Source organism: Psammomys obesus, unplaced genomic scaffold (genome assembly GCF_907164565.1).
Source record: "Psammomys obesus unplaced genomic scaffold, mPsaObe1.curated_primary_1811, whole genome shotgun sequence".
Lineage (NCBI taxonomy): Eukaryota > Metazoa > Chordata > Mammalia > Rodentia > Muridae > Psammomys > Psammomys obesus.
Window position 1 is genome coordinate 6758720 of NW_026596440.1, and position 14708 is coordinate 6773427.

At 36.0% G+C, this 14708-nt stretch overlaps 1 protein-coding gene across 1 annotated transcript in view; it reads right to left on the bottom strand.

The window, feature by feature from the left end:
• The window catches only part of Ercc6l2 (ERCC excision repair 6 like 2), a 90672-nt gene that overhangs the window by 47272 nt on the left and 28692 nt on the right, over positions 1-14708 (bottom strand). The window contains exons 8-11 of the mRNA XM_055598034.1: positions 13679-13792; positions 12288-12407; positions 7589-7660; positions 6598-6743 (exon numbers count right to left, since the gene is read on the bottom strand). Coding sequence (XP_055454009.1) covers positions 6598-6743; positions 7589-7660; positions 12288-12407; positions 13679-13792 — 452 coding nt within the window. The remainder of the gene's footprint in view (positions 1-6597; positions 6744-7588; positions 7661-12287; positions 12408-13678; positions 13793-14708) is intronic.

Consider the following 14708-nt stretch of genomic DNA (forward strand, 5'->3'; position numbering starts at 1 on the left):
TGCTCAAACAAATCACCCACCATCCAGGATAGAACAAACCACTTGCTCATGCTGAGCCATGCCTGTTTTCTGCAGTCAATATAACACTATGTTGCCATCTTTTATATAAAAGTAGGTGATTCTAACTAAAATTAGCTTGTATATCTATGACATATTTTTTTCTACCATTCGAGGAAAGTCCTAAACAAACTGACCATTTGAATCCATATAGATGAGTTGATATGCTAATTTTTTTTTTTTTTGGATGTCAAGTTATTTTTTTTTATTGTTTCTTCTTCTTTTTCTTCTTCTTATTTACAATTTATTCATTTTGTATCCCAGTTGGAACCCCCTCCCTCATCTCCTAATGGTCCAGCCCTCCATCCTTCTCCATCCCCATCTCTCTTCCCCAGTCCACTGATTGGTAAGTCCTTCTGTCCCATCCAGGTCTTTTTATGTCCCTTTTCTTCCATAAGACTCTCTACACTCTCTCCAAAGTTTGGCTGTGAGTCTCTGCAGCTGCCTCCATCCCCTGCTGGTTGGAGTCTTTTAGAGAACATCTGTAGTAGGCTCCAGTCCTGTTTCCTCTCTTTTTCTGCTTCCAGTGTCTATCCTGTTTTTCTTTCTGAATGAGAATTAAGCATATTTCCTAGATCCCCCTTGTTTGTTTAGTTTAAAAAATCAGGTACAGAGCTAAATATAGAATTCTCAACAGAGGAATATCAAATTACAGAGAAACACAGTTTTCTTTTTTTTCATTTTATCCATCCTTTTTTTTTTAATTTTTATATATTCAAATACCATTTCTATAAAATTTTCAAATACAATTAAAAATAATTTTAGTTCTTCTGCAACAAATAGAAGTTACAGAAATATTTGTCCAATAAAGCTAATCCATTGGTCCCAGTAGGATCTTGGTTCATAAATTTAGAATTCAATGCAGGACTGATGTGTACGCATCAGTAGATCTTGTGTAACAGTGGTTATGTCCTTTCCATGTTGTGATGTGTTCCTAGCTAATTTACAATAGTGATAAAACTGTATACATTTTAAAAGGAATAATAGTATATACATACATACATATGTACATATATACATAAAAGGAATACTATTTAGCTCTAAATAAAAGTGAAGTTTAGAAATTTACATGAAAATGGACTTATACTACTAAGGAAGATTACACAATCTCAGAAAGGAAAAAATCCCATGTGTTCCTTCTCTTATACATGAAATATAGCCAATAACATATGTAATCAAATGTACATGTGGGTATAACATGAAGGAAAGAGAACAAGAAAGGCTAAAGATGAGGGGATGAGAAAGGATGAGTGAGAGATGATGTAAAAGAGAATTATTCTAGTTCTAATCCTATCATGGATATTTGGGTTTTAATGGTAGATAAGTGCATAATATATGTTCAGTAATGAAGTGTAAAATTAAATGTGAAGCTCCACAGCTTCTGTTCTGAATGCCTATTCTAACTCCACAGCAGTTTGCTAAGTTTTATAGACTTTGGGTCTGGTTAATTTTGATGTGTGATATTAAATAAAAAGGAACAGCAAAGCTGTAGCCTAAAGAACAAAGGTTTTCTTTGTTTTCCTCCACTGTTTCCTAAGCTTGTCTATTAAGCCTCTGCTCACCAGTTTCCCACTGTGTCAGCAACATCCTCCTCCACTCAGACCATTTGCACATTGATACTAATCATCCAAAGACAAAAAATTGGTAACAATGTTCTTCCTCATAACATGTATAATATGGAAAAAAATTCATGACTATGTGTCCTCTACACAGGAGTCATGCTAGATATTTGCATACTTTTAATCCTAGATTTAATGCTAGATAAATGCATTCGGTTTTTCCCCCCTGACATGGGATCTTAGCTGTCCTGAAACTCACTTTGTTGACCAGGCTGGCCTTAAATTCACATTGATCTGCATGCCTCTGCCTCCCAATTGCTGGGATTAAGGGTGTGAATCACTAGGCCTGATTTCCTCAAGATTAGATTAAGAACTAAACTTTTTTAGGTAGGTTTCCTTAAGTAGGCTGAGTCTGTATTCAAACTAAAGCATCCTGTTAAATTTAAGTGCTCAAAAGGGACAGTTCTCTCTTTTTAGAATTATTTTCCAGAGCTGACAGAAAAAAATTTTTTTTTTCAGAGAGACTTGAAACCTAAGGGGTAAAGGTGGGATAGGGAAAGAGTTGTAGAAAATAATACAACAATAAAATCCCATTATGGAAAAGTTAGAATAAACATGGGAGAGATTCAGATGACCCAGCAAGTAGAAGTTACAGGAACATCTGTCTAATAAGCCTTTTTAACTGCTCCAGGTAGGCTCTTGATTGAGAAACCAGACATGGATTCACCTTAGATACTCTCAGTGAGCTCTCCCCTGCTAGTTAGGGGAGCAATCTTCTAAGAGGCTGAAAGTACAAATGACACCTGTCTGGTTAAAACAGAGACAAAGGCTTTTAGAAAAAAAAGAAAATCTTTAATCTAGATCTCTGATGAGGAGATGATTCTCTGATGTAATACAATTTAAACTCTACTTGTAAGTGTATCACTTTGCTATTACATGACTAATAACAAGGATTTATTCTTTAAGCAATGTAATATGATTGTTTATTTTAGGCTAAGGACTAGTTTTTGAGACAGACTTCTCATCATGGCCATGTAGGCTGTTCATGTCTAAGAATGTCTTCCACATTCTATTTTTATGTCAAGTAAATACATCAATTTTAATTATATTTAATATTAAGCAAAAATAACTTTAAATATTGCATGATACTATTATGTAGTAAGCATTACAAAAGGTCAAATTAAGTATACACTTAACAGTGCTTCCAAGAAAACTAATAGGTAGAAAGGGCAATATTATAAGAATGCCAACATCCCTTAAAGCCACTTATAATCTCAACAATTTTAATTTAAAAAACAAACAAACAAACACACAAACAAACCAAAAAACCTAATCCCAGATGGAAGGGATGAAGTAAATACAGTACTAACTAAAATTCTCAAAAAAAAAAAAAAAAAATCCAAGAAAAATAGTAGATGAATTCTTTAAACAAATTTCAAGAGCATTTATGGAAATCTAAGAGTTAAAGTGCTAATATTCTAAAAAAAGGATAATTCAGAGAAAAATGAGATTAGAAAGCAAAAAAATTTTATATTAAAATTATGGTTGATTCAAATAAAATAATCTACAAGATTGGAAAATAAGATTCTCAACGGCCACAAAACAAGGAATACAAAATGTGAAATATCTGATTTAAAGAATTACTACATGAAGTGTTACTGCAGAACCGGAACAAGAAAAGAGTGAGCTGAAGGACAGCTAGCAATGCATGCATTGTCTAGAACAGTGGTTCTCAACCCTGCATATCAGACATTTACAGTACAATTCATAACAGCAAAATTACAGTTATAAAAATCACAATGAAAAAACTTTAGGGTTGAGGCTCAACACAAATCACAACATTAGGAAGGGTGAGAACCACTAGTCTAAAACAAAACAGCAACCAAAGCAAGTAGAAGAAAAGGGGAATCACTCCCTATTTAAACAAAACAAAACAAAAACCAAGAGAGAATTGTCTGGGTCATATCCCAAAGCAACCACAAGGAAAGTGGGAGAAAAGGAATAAAAAAAGAAATAACAGAAAAGCATTTCCTCAAAATGGAGAGGACACGCTTTCAGGCTGTGATACAACAAAGAACCAACACCTAAGAGAAGTCTCAAACGCTGCTGTTGAATTTCAGCATATTACAGAGGAAGAAAAACTCTTCTGAGTCCCCAAAGGGGACCAAGAATCAGAGTATTTAATATTTAAATATTAAATATTTAGTATTTAGTATTTAATGACACTAAATACGAAACAACAGAGCTATAAGACCTTCAAAGGCCCTAAAGGAAATTATTTTGAATCTAGATTTCTAGAGTTGGCCAAAGCACAAATTCAAAAGAGAAGGCAAATAATGTAAATATATGAAATTTTCTGTATTCAATGGTATAGAAAGTTACTTTCCTTATATCTTGGCAGACAAAGTTACTTGAGAAAACTTTCCAAGACAACAATGGAGTAAACTAAGAATGAAGATGACATGGGATAGTTAAAGGAGCCAATTCAATAAAGTAGTAAAGAAGCCTTAAAATGACAGTGTTGCCAGGCCTAGAAAATAATTAGCTTAGTTAGAAATGATGAAGCCAAAAGCTGCTAGCAAAGAATCTGGAGAATACAGATGACTCAACAGAAGAGAAAATGCAAAGGAGAAAAATTGATAGAGAAAAAATGGGACAAAAGGGTCATGACTAAAATACAGCTGTGCAGACATAAAAGAATGGACCAAGTACTAAAACAGAGCACTGTTTGAGTGAAGTTTGACTATATCCCTTGAACTGGGTGAAAGGCAACAAACAGAATTTAGCTTGATTCTACTTAATCCAACATTAAACAATGTTCAAAAAAATCACAATGCAAGAGTTTGATCTCAAAATTTTAGAGCTAACCTTATGGGTACTAATCTAGTGAGAACTGCAGGACTTGAATGATGGGTATGGTTCTTACCATAATGGCTTATACCAAGAATGACTTCTTGAATTCAGACACACAGAACACTTTCCTTTGCCTTGCTCAAGACAAGGAGCTGGACAGATGGCTCAGATGTTAAGAGCATTTGTTGCTCTTCTAGAGGTCCTGAGTTCAATTCCCAGCAATCACATGGTGGCTCACAACCATCTATAATGAAATCTGGTGCCCTCTTCTGGCGTGAAGGTGTACATGCAGACAGGCAAACAGAACACCGTATATATAATAAATAAATAAATGAATGAATGAATGAATGAATGAATGAATGAATGAATAAATAAATAAATAAATAAATAAAGCTTTTAAAAAAAGTAGTAAACAAAACGCACAGGGTAACTACACAAGTGGAGAACAACTGTTCTCCAAATATTTCCACCAGAAAAACAAAATGAATCCAAAATGAAAAACTATAAAATGTGTAAAGAAACCATGTGCCAGAAGCGCAAGCCTGAGGAAACAACCTGATGAGAGAACCACCCCCAAGTACAAGACTGAATACAGTAAAATGCCACTAATAAAAAAGATTTTAGAGGCTGGGTATGGTGGTACACGTCTTTAATCCTAGCTTGTGGGAGGCAGAAGCAGGTTCAAGACCAACCGCGTCCATGTCAGGGCACCCAAGGCCTCAGAGTGAGACCCAGTCTTTTAAAAAAGGACCAGCAAGATGGCTCAGCAGGGAAAGGCACTTGCCACATGAGCCTCAGAACCTGAGTTTGCTACCCTCATCTAGCCATTCTCAATCTGCAGGTCGTGACCCGTTTGAGGGATCAAACGATCATTTGACAGGTGTCACCTACAATCATTGAAAAACACAAATATTTACATTGTAATTCATAACAGTATCAAAATTACAATTAAGAAGTAGCAACAAAAAATAATTTTATGGTTAGGAGTCACCACAACATGAAGAACTGTATTAAAGCATTGGAAGGCTGAGAACCACCGCCCTAATCTCACATAAAAGGAAAGGAATGACTCTAAAAAGGTGTTCTTTTACCTCCACATATGTACCACGGCATAAGCCTTCCCTAACAATAATACATACATACATACCTTCAAGATTTTTAAAAACATGATTAAAATCATTAGAGAATTAAAAGACTAGAAATTATAGAAAAAAAACACGCAATTAAAATGGTAAGGTAGGTTTGCAAAGATATAACAGGATTTCTAAAAATGAAAGTTTTTCTTTGACATTAGGAATGCAATGTATTGGGTACATAGTACTTTTTCACAGATACAGTGAGACCAGAGCTGTTAGTTGTTTACAGCAAGTTGGATCTGTGGTGGCCGTGATGGTCTTTGTAGGGCTGGGGCCTCAGTTTAATGTTTGCATGTATCTGAAGTTAAGAACGCTTACGTCACAGAACTTCACTGAAGGATATACTTCAGTAGAACTCCCACGCCACAGTCACGCCACGGCAGCGTCATCCTCAGCTCAGCACTCAGTCTGCGTTCCACGTTTGCGTTTCACAGTTTATTTCTAAAGTTCTCTGGTTCTCTTTTTGAAAACAGTGAGAACAAATCTATAAAACCCTCATATACAATGCCAAAAATAAAGTATTTATTATGCCCTAAATATCTTCTTTAGCTGTTTCTACTGAACGAACTCTTCCAAAGGAGTGCATTTTCTTTAAACTGTTCTAATAAAATATCCATTACATAGGTGCTAGCACAAATTTATTCCTTATAAAATCTCAGGAGCAGCTCCAGTTGGACAAGGCAGAGAAGGCAGTAGTGAGAGCTCTGAATAAGAAATTCACCTGTTCTGAAGGTAAGGCATTGACGCTATCCTAGAATTCCTAGGAGTCAACAAAGATAAGGTTTCATTCTTATCTTTTACAAGGGAATTCCAGAATGATAAATAAAAGATTGGGTAAAATTCAAGATACTGCATTCCAGTTATGACTGACAGTGTTAGCTGCTTCTTAAAATCAAATAAAACAAAGCAGCATAAGCCTGTTCATTGAAAATCCCAAAGAAGTTTAAAAAACAACCAGGGAGAAATCAGGCTAACAAGTTTTGTGTTCTTACATGGTGGAGACGAGACAAATGTTCACATCCTGTGTACTGTTGAACTCTTTCACAATCCTGAGTCTCTCCTCTGATCGTGTGCTTCCATCCAGTCTCCGGTAGTCAAGGCCAGAAGCCATGCAGAACTGCTGCAGCACATCAAGCAGCTGCAGGGAAGGCAGACCAAGCACAACACTTTAGTCACAACCTTGCCCATCACTGAGGCTACGCTTAGTGAGCACTCATCATGGGCTCACAATTCTTCTAATTAATAAGCAATAGATACAGGGGTCCTGGGTGTAACTGTGGGAGAGTGATTCCCTAATGTATGCCAGGCCCAGGTTCTATTTCTGGTGCCAAAAATAAATTTTCCCTCACTTTTAACACATGCATTTCTTCCCATTATTCTGAAACAGGCAAAAAAGAAAGAGAGAAAGAAAGAAAGAGAAAGAGAAAGAGAGAAAGAAAAAGAGAGAAAGAGAGACAGAGAAAGAAAGAAAGAAAGAAAGAAAGAAAGAAAGAAAGAAAGAAAGAAAGAAGGAGGAAGGAAGGAAGGAAGGAAGGAAGGAAGGAAGGAAGGAAAGAAAGAAAGAAAGAAAGAAAGAAAGGAAGAAAGAAAGAAGAAAGAAACGAAAATCATTGGTGAAATAATTTAAACAATTTTTATGTCATTTTCTAAACAGGGAGAAGAATTTTCTGTACCAAGTTTTACTGAACTATGAATGAAACGTTATTTGATGATATTTTAGATACTTATTTATATTTTCTAAAATATCCCAAATATCTCAAAAGAACGTCGGCAGAAAATACAACTTTACCTTTTTGTTTCATACGATGATGGCATCCCTATCTAATTTCCACAGATGACTGATGCGCTGGGAAGGTCTGCCTTGCTTCCCTCACCACGACATGTCATGTGGATGAGAGAACGGGACAGTAACCTGCTACTTCCTTGTGCTTACTGCCTTCGGACCCAGGCTGATGAAGTGAGGACATTCTGGATGGAACTCACCTTGGTGGAAAAGGAGAAGAGAAGAACCTTATCCCTGTGTTTCCTAAAATGACTCAAAAGCTGCTGCAGGACCTGGGAAGGAACACAGGGCATCACTGCATCAATGCCAACTATAAGCACACTTTGCACACACAGACAGCGCTGGAGAGTTCCTGAAAAGGGCTCTCCACAACAGTAACCTCAGTCATCTCTGCTCCTTCCTACTATATATTCCAAATTAACAAGCACAGTATTTACCACATCAAATGCTATTTATCATCCTGTTGTCAGTAGGAGGTAAAGCTCCCACAGCGTGTTTCATCTCATCTGGTTTTACTAAAAAGAAGTATTTTAGATGATGGATTAATTTAATTTCCAGAATACAATTTTATACCAACAGTATGTTAAGACGAAATTAGCAAAACAAAACCTTTAAAAATAAATGTCTTTCTTGACAGACAAGATGCAATGCTGTCAGTTGCTTCTAGGTAGGCTCTGAAAGACATGATGTTTATCTCTTGGATACATACCTCTTCTCACTTTCCCCCCTTTGTTTAGTTACAGTTAGCCCTGACTTCCAGATTTGATTTTGAACTCAAAGTGCTCATAATCTGCCCTCATGCTGAGTCCTTTAGAGAGAAAGCAAGAGTCCAAAAACTGTGCACAGCAGAACCTACTGTTTCTAAGGAGACATTCCCATACCTGGGAAGGGAGAACACCATGAAAAGGTATTCAGAACAAAATCCACAGAACGAAAGAGGAATTTTCTGTACTAAGTTTTACTAAACTATGAAAGAAACAATGTTATTTATTTGATAGACATCAAACGAAAAAATATACTGAGTCTAACAATTTCTTAAGAGTTGATCTAGTAAGGAATTCTGAAATGTGAGTCTTATCCTCAATCCTTGAACAAGCATGCTACAGAGGCTACGTTTCTAAATCTATTCAGTGAGTAGAAACATTACAGCCTGAGAAAGTTTTTGTTGTTGTTTTTGTTTCTTCGAGACAGGATTTTTCTGTGTAGCCTTGGCTATCCTGGATTCACTCTATAGACCAGGCTGGCTCAAACTCACAGAGAACTGCCTTCCTCTGCCTCCCTGAGTGCTGGGATTACAGGTGTGCGTCACTGTACCTTGCTGGAAAATAGGTTAATATATGGACAACATATAAACTTTTATTTGCATTTAGTTTATTTGTAAATGAAATAACTAGTTTTATGGAGAACATGCATTTTAATTTTATATACACTAATATTTTAATTGAAAGATAGTCACTTTTTTAGGTTTTTGGAAATGAATATAAGTGTAAAAAGCTCTCACATACTGCCCCTCATCTCTCTTTTTGCACTACTGGGAATTAATCCATAGCCTTGTGCATGTCAGGCCAACACTACCTCTGAAATATATATCCCCATATTACCTCCTATTAATGTCTACATAAAGCTAATGATATTAAAAATATGATTATCATTATTAATCATGAGGTATCTGTGCAACTGATCAAGTATACCAACCCATTATTAAGAGAAGTCCCTCTTGCATTAGAGTTCTTTCACTTACAGTTCTGAATCCTGATGAATGTATTATGACATGTTTTCACATTACAACATCATATAAGATAGTGTTACTGCTTAGAAGTCCCTAGTGTTTCACCTACATACCTGTCTTCCCCAGAAGCCCTGTATTTTTGCTATCTCTGTAGTTTTTCCTCTTCTAGAGGCTCACACAGATGGAGTTACACAAAAATATAGTCTTTCCCAGCCCGCCTTTTTAAATTTAGCAATGTACATTTGAGAGTCCTCCAAGAGTTCAATTCTTTTTTATTTTTACTTTTTGAGAGGAGGTCTCACTGTAGCTCTGGCTGGCTTGGAACTTGCTATGTAGACCATGCTGTCTGAACTTAACAAGATCCACCTCTGCCTTTGCCTCTGCCTCCAGAGTGAAGGAATTAAAAGCATGCACTACTATGTCTCACTGGATTTTTATTGTTAGAAAACTATTCCATTTTATGACCACACCACAGTTTATCCATTCACCTTTTCAAGGAAGTCTTGACAGCTTCCAAGCTTTGAAAATTATGAATAAATTTATGTGGGGCTCCTTTGTGGGCAAAAGTTTACACTTAGTAAAATTCACTAAGTTTATCTCTTAGATAAATAACAAAGAATGTGACTAGTGAATAAACGGTAAGAATGTTTCATTTTCCTATTTCAAATATCAAACACATTTTAAATGATACGGATTTGACATTATGACGTGAAAGCTTTGCCACAAGCCACCACACTTTTCTCCAGAGTGACCACTCACTGCAGTATCACCTGTGATGAAAGAGGCTCAGCCATGTGTTGCCAGCCGTCAGGACTTTGCCACCTTAGGAGGCATACAATGGTACCCCTCACTTGATTTTGCAGTTAATAACAGTGGACAGCATCTTCCCTTGCACTATTTGCCATCTGCATTTCTTTTTGTAGTAAGTTATCTGTTCAGATCTTTTGCCCTTTTTAAGCTAAATTATCCATTTTTTACTTCCGAGTTTTAAGAGTTCTCTGTATATTTTGGATACCAATCCTTCATTGTTTTGCAAAAATATTCTGGTCTGAGGATTGTCTTTTCATTCATTTCACCCTTGGAAGATGCCAAGAATTTGCTCAACAGAAATCTACTCATATCACTGGTCATGGCTTCAGACCTGTTGTAATATGAGATATTTAAAAGTGAAAGCAAAAATAGAAATAAAATAATTTTTTTTCTCTGACTGCAGGTGTTCATTAGAGAAAAAAACTCACTTAGTGAAAACCATAAATTTAAGGGCTCTTATCAAAAATTCAAAACTAAAAATACCATCAATATATATTAAAGCTTTAATAATACAGATTCTGACTTGTCCTCCATAGAAAAGGACAATCTACCTATAAATTTGAGAGTATTCACAGCAAAAAAAAATTAATTGGGGGATATGATTTTCTCAATTTAGTCAGACAGGCCTAGAAGGATGAACGTGGTACCTTTCGGTCCCACAGCACTGAACTGGGTTCCTTGGTCTTTCTTATTCTCTCTGTAAATGGATCTGTGGTATATAACCCAAGGGACTGGAAAGAATTCTCAGCTAAATGGGTGCAACTTGTGATTGCTCCATCGACAGGTAAGTGAGGTAAGTGTGCAGTTGCTATAAAGTCAGGCTGCTGTAGCTCTAAGGCTATGGCAGCTAAAACAGGCATTGTGTGTCCGGAGCCTCTGCAGCTGCAGGCTGAGCGAGAAGATAAGCAAAACCGTATCTTTACATGTCTGAATCCACAAAGGACACACACCTCAATGACCTGAAGATCTTAACCCCATAGGCAATACTTCTATGATAAGCCTATCGGCTGAACATCACTAAACCAGTACATACCACAGGTAATGACACTAATTAAATGATGTGAAAAACAAATAGTCCTTGAGTACAAATCTCCAGCTATTACTGTCAAGATCTGTTTGGTAATCAGTCAGAAGTTGGAAAACAACTGCTCTCCATACAAACCAAGATGCCTTCCCAGCTTCCAACAACCAAAATTAAAATCAAAATGAAATCTAATCATTATCTTAACAATACATCATAATCTTTAAAAATAAAACTAAATGAATCTGGATTTTATATCTTAAAATTTTTAAAATAAATGAAATAGATAAATAGATTATTATATTTTAATTACTTGGAATAAATCATGATAGTCTCATGAATACAAACTAATTTACTTTTACAAATATTTTTAAGGTTTATTTATTCATGTAGTTTATGTACATGAGTGCTCTGTCTTCATGCACATCAGAAGAAGGAAGCAGATCCCATTACAGATGATTATAAGCCATCATGTAGTTTCTGGGAAGTGAACTCAGGACCTCTGGAAGAGCAGGCAAGTGTTCTTAACCACTGAGCCATCTCTCCAATCCATTACAAATAATTTTTAATACAATCTTCTTTACTTCTTCCACCTATTTTGTTTCACTGAATTTCTAGGTTTCAAGCAACTGAACCACATTAAACTTATCTATATTAACTGTTAAAAGCATTTCTAGGTTAAACACTAATTGACTACTTTGAATTACTTCCTTTTTATTCCCTTTGCCAAAAGAAATAAACATCTTACTTTTTTCTTAATTATTGTATAAGGCTAGGAATTGTCCTATACACATCTGTGAACCCATAAATGAGGGCTCTTGATAGTTATGGAAGGTTAAACAAACTTGTCTTCTTGCACAAGGCCAGAGGCTGTCAGCAGCTAACTCTACTATGACAGGTAATGTCCAGAGACCTAGGTCAGGGCTACAGAACTTGGGCTTTCCAGACCCCTCCTTTAGCAATGCAGTACCATGAATAACATGGCCACAGGTCACTTTCCCTGTGTAGAAGAAGTGTCCCCTTACAATTTTACTATTTAAGTCAGCAAACAAAGATTGGGGGCAGAAGATTCAGTCTGTATATATGTGATAAGAGCATACATTTTAAGTGTTCTCAAGGCCAACAGAGCAGTAAGGAAAAATCTGAAGTATTATTTGATGCAAGTGCCACCCAGAATCCAAAGTGTGCACTCATCTGTATGCAGAGGGCACAGTCTCCATCTTTTCTCAGTGTTTGGGTGCCTGTCTTGATTAGCTGGTGTGCTTGCAGTACCACTGCATGGATCAAATCTTCCGTAAGGCATTTTTGTCCATATGCAAACTAAATGAAGAGCACATACCTTCATTTTCCCACTATATTTAGGGTCAGAAAGTGTTTCAAAGGCTGCATCTTTGCTTTTCTGCACAAAATCTGGGAATTTGGAAAACACCTGATCACATATCCTCTTGATAAGTGTTTCCTTGAGAGAAGGAAGAAAAAAATTTCAATACATATTTAAACCTGCAAAAAATAAAACTTTATAAAATATAATAAAAATTATATTTATGAGGAACAGAAATATAATATGCCTTCTCTAAGTGAGATTAACAATTCAGAAAATCCTAAACCTATATGTTAAACATGTATGGTTTTGATCAATTCCTGACAGTATGGATATGTGACTAAATCATTACTTTTTCAAGATTTCCAAAGCAAGGAAACAAACATTTCCCAAACAATAAATAATACTACCAAAGACTACTGTACCCAAATTCTGAATAGACTTCAAAATCAGTTTAAATTTACCACCTAAAGCACAATAAAACATTCTTAAATGAAAGCAAAACCTTCTTACTGATGTGCTCTAGAGCAAGATTTGCAGTTACCAGCAAATGCTTCTATTTAAGACTCAACTTGCCGAGGAGTGAATTTTTGACAGTTTGGGAAACAGATTAGTTAAATATAGCAGAATGGAACTGATCTATCAGCTATCTAAGTAATTATACCAAAAATATATAAGAACAATACATAAATACTATTAGATACATAAAACTACTATTGCTTTAAGCTCAAGCTTTTTTAGCCTGATTAAAATTTTAAGTGCACGTTTCTTAATACATAAGTTTTACTTAAAAATGTATCAGCATTGATGCTGAAATTTGTACTTAGTACCTTGCATCTTTACAACTACTAAATTTTAAAATAAGCCAGTGAGATTCCTCTTCAATGTCACCTAAAACACACTAAAGAGTAGTTAGCTAAGATAAAAGAGACTTCCTGGAAAGAAGCTCTGTCTGCTGAGACTGACTGATTAGAGCTGAAATACTATGTAGAGATTGGAACGTTACAGGTTCAGAACTTAATTATCTTATCTTGGGTGGAATTTCAGCCCCACAGCCCCAACAGCCATTCCATGCCCACCTCTGTGTCAGAACTAACATCCTGTGACTATAGAACACTAGTTTCTACCAACCCAAAAGCTAAGAATGTCACCAGATAGCATCCTGGACCTACAGAAAAGCTTCCCCTCTTGTATCCATCTATCTGATGTATCCACCAATATTTTAAAACCTGCCTTGGTTTCTGACTTTCTTCAGTAAACTATAAAATATATAAAACTACTTCCATGTTAAAATGTGGACTTTGGGGTTCTCTTACTCTCTTGAAGGTAAAAGCTATGATTTTTGGGTCAGGAACACTGTACAATTATATACCAACACTAGCAGCGAGAAATGCAAAGTCATGGCCGACCTGCTGTTTGGAAGTGCTGGCCACCTGCAGCAGGGCAGCATGGTTAGCTGCTTTCTGAAGCACAGTCAAGTAACTAAGACACAAGCTTCGCACTGTGTCACCCTGTGAATTGGTCTGTAACAGCAAGAAGAGAAAACACAGATAGGAGAAGCATTAATAACATGGCTATATAGCTAATTATAAAATGCATCACTTAGTACTTACTGTCTAACTATCTAAAACAGTAAAGGCCAGGTACCCAGAAGAATACTCATGAATCACTGACCTTGAATCACTCTTGGTGATGTAGTGACGTTTATTTAATAATAGGGGAGTCTCGATTCTGGAACAATGACAGAAAGTTGACCATTGAGAGGGTACTGGTAGCAACATTATGATATGGTCACAGAAAGAACACCTTTTTCTCTACTTATGATAATACTAACCTGGCAGAAATGAAGATACTGTAAAGAAACACTTGTCTCTCAATCTGACTACCAGACTACTGAAATAATGGAGCACAAGAAAATGGGAATTTCCTCAGGAGTATCATGCTGAGGATGAAACAGCACCAGTCAGAGAGGGAATCTGACGCCCAGAAAGAGATTTCACACAGCTCTAACAACATGTCAAATCGCCACAAAGACTGAAGGCCAGACCCTGGTGAGTGATGGGTGGGTAGGAGCTCACCTTGACCATGTCCATTCAGATGGGCACCTCCTGGCCCTCTATTAAACATTTATCTCACCTCTGGACCCTGAAAATGAACTTGAGGAATTTGCTGGATTTTTGTCCCTCTTCCCAATGTAGCTGTGCAGAATATATCTCTTTCTTATTGTTTTCCACTTTTAATTTTGTTCTTTTAACTGGATTACTGACTAGTGGCCAAATCTGACTTGGGGAACAGCTTGTCGCCCACATATCTGATAGCAAAGCTACAAAGTTTTCTAAAAACCTAGAATAGTAAAAAATAAAATAAAATAAAATAAAATAAAATAAAATAAAATAAAATAAAATAAAATAAAATAAAATAAAATAAAATAAAATAAAA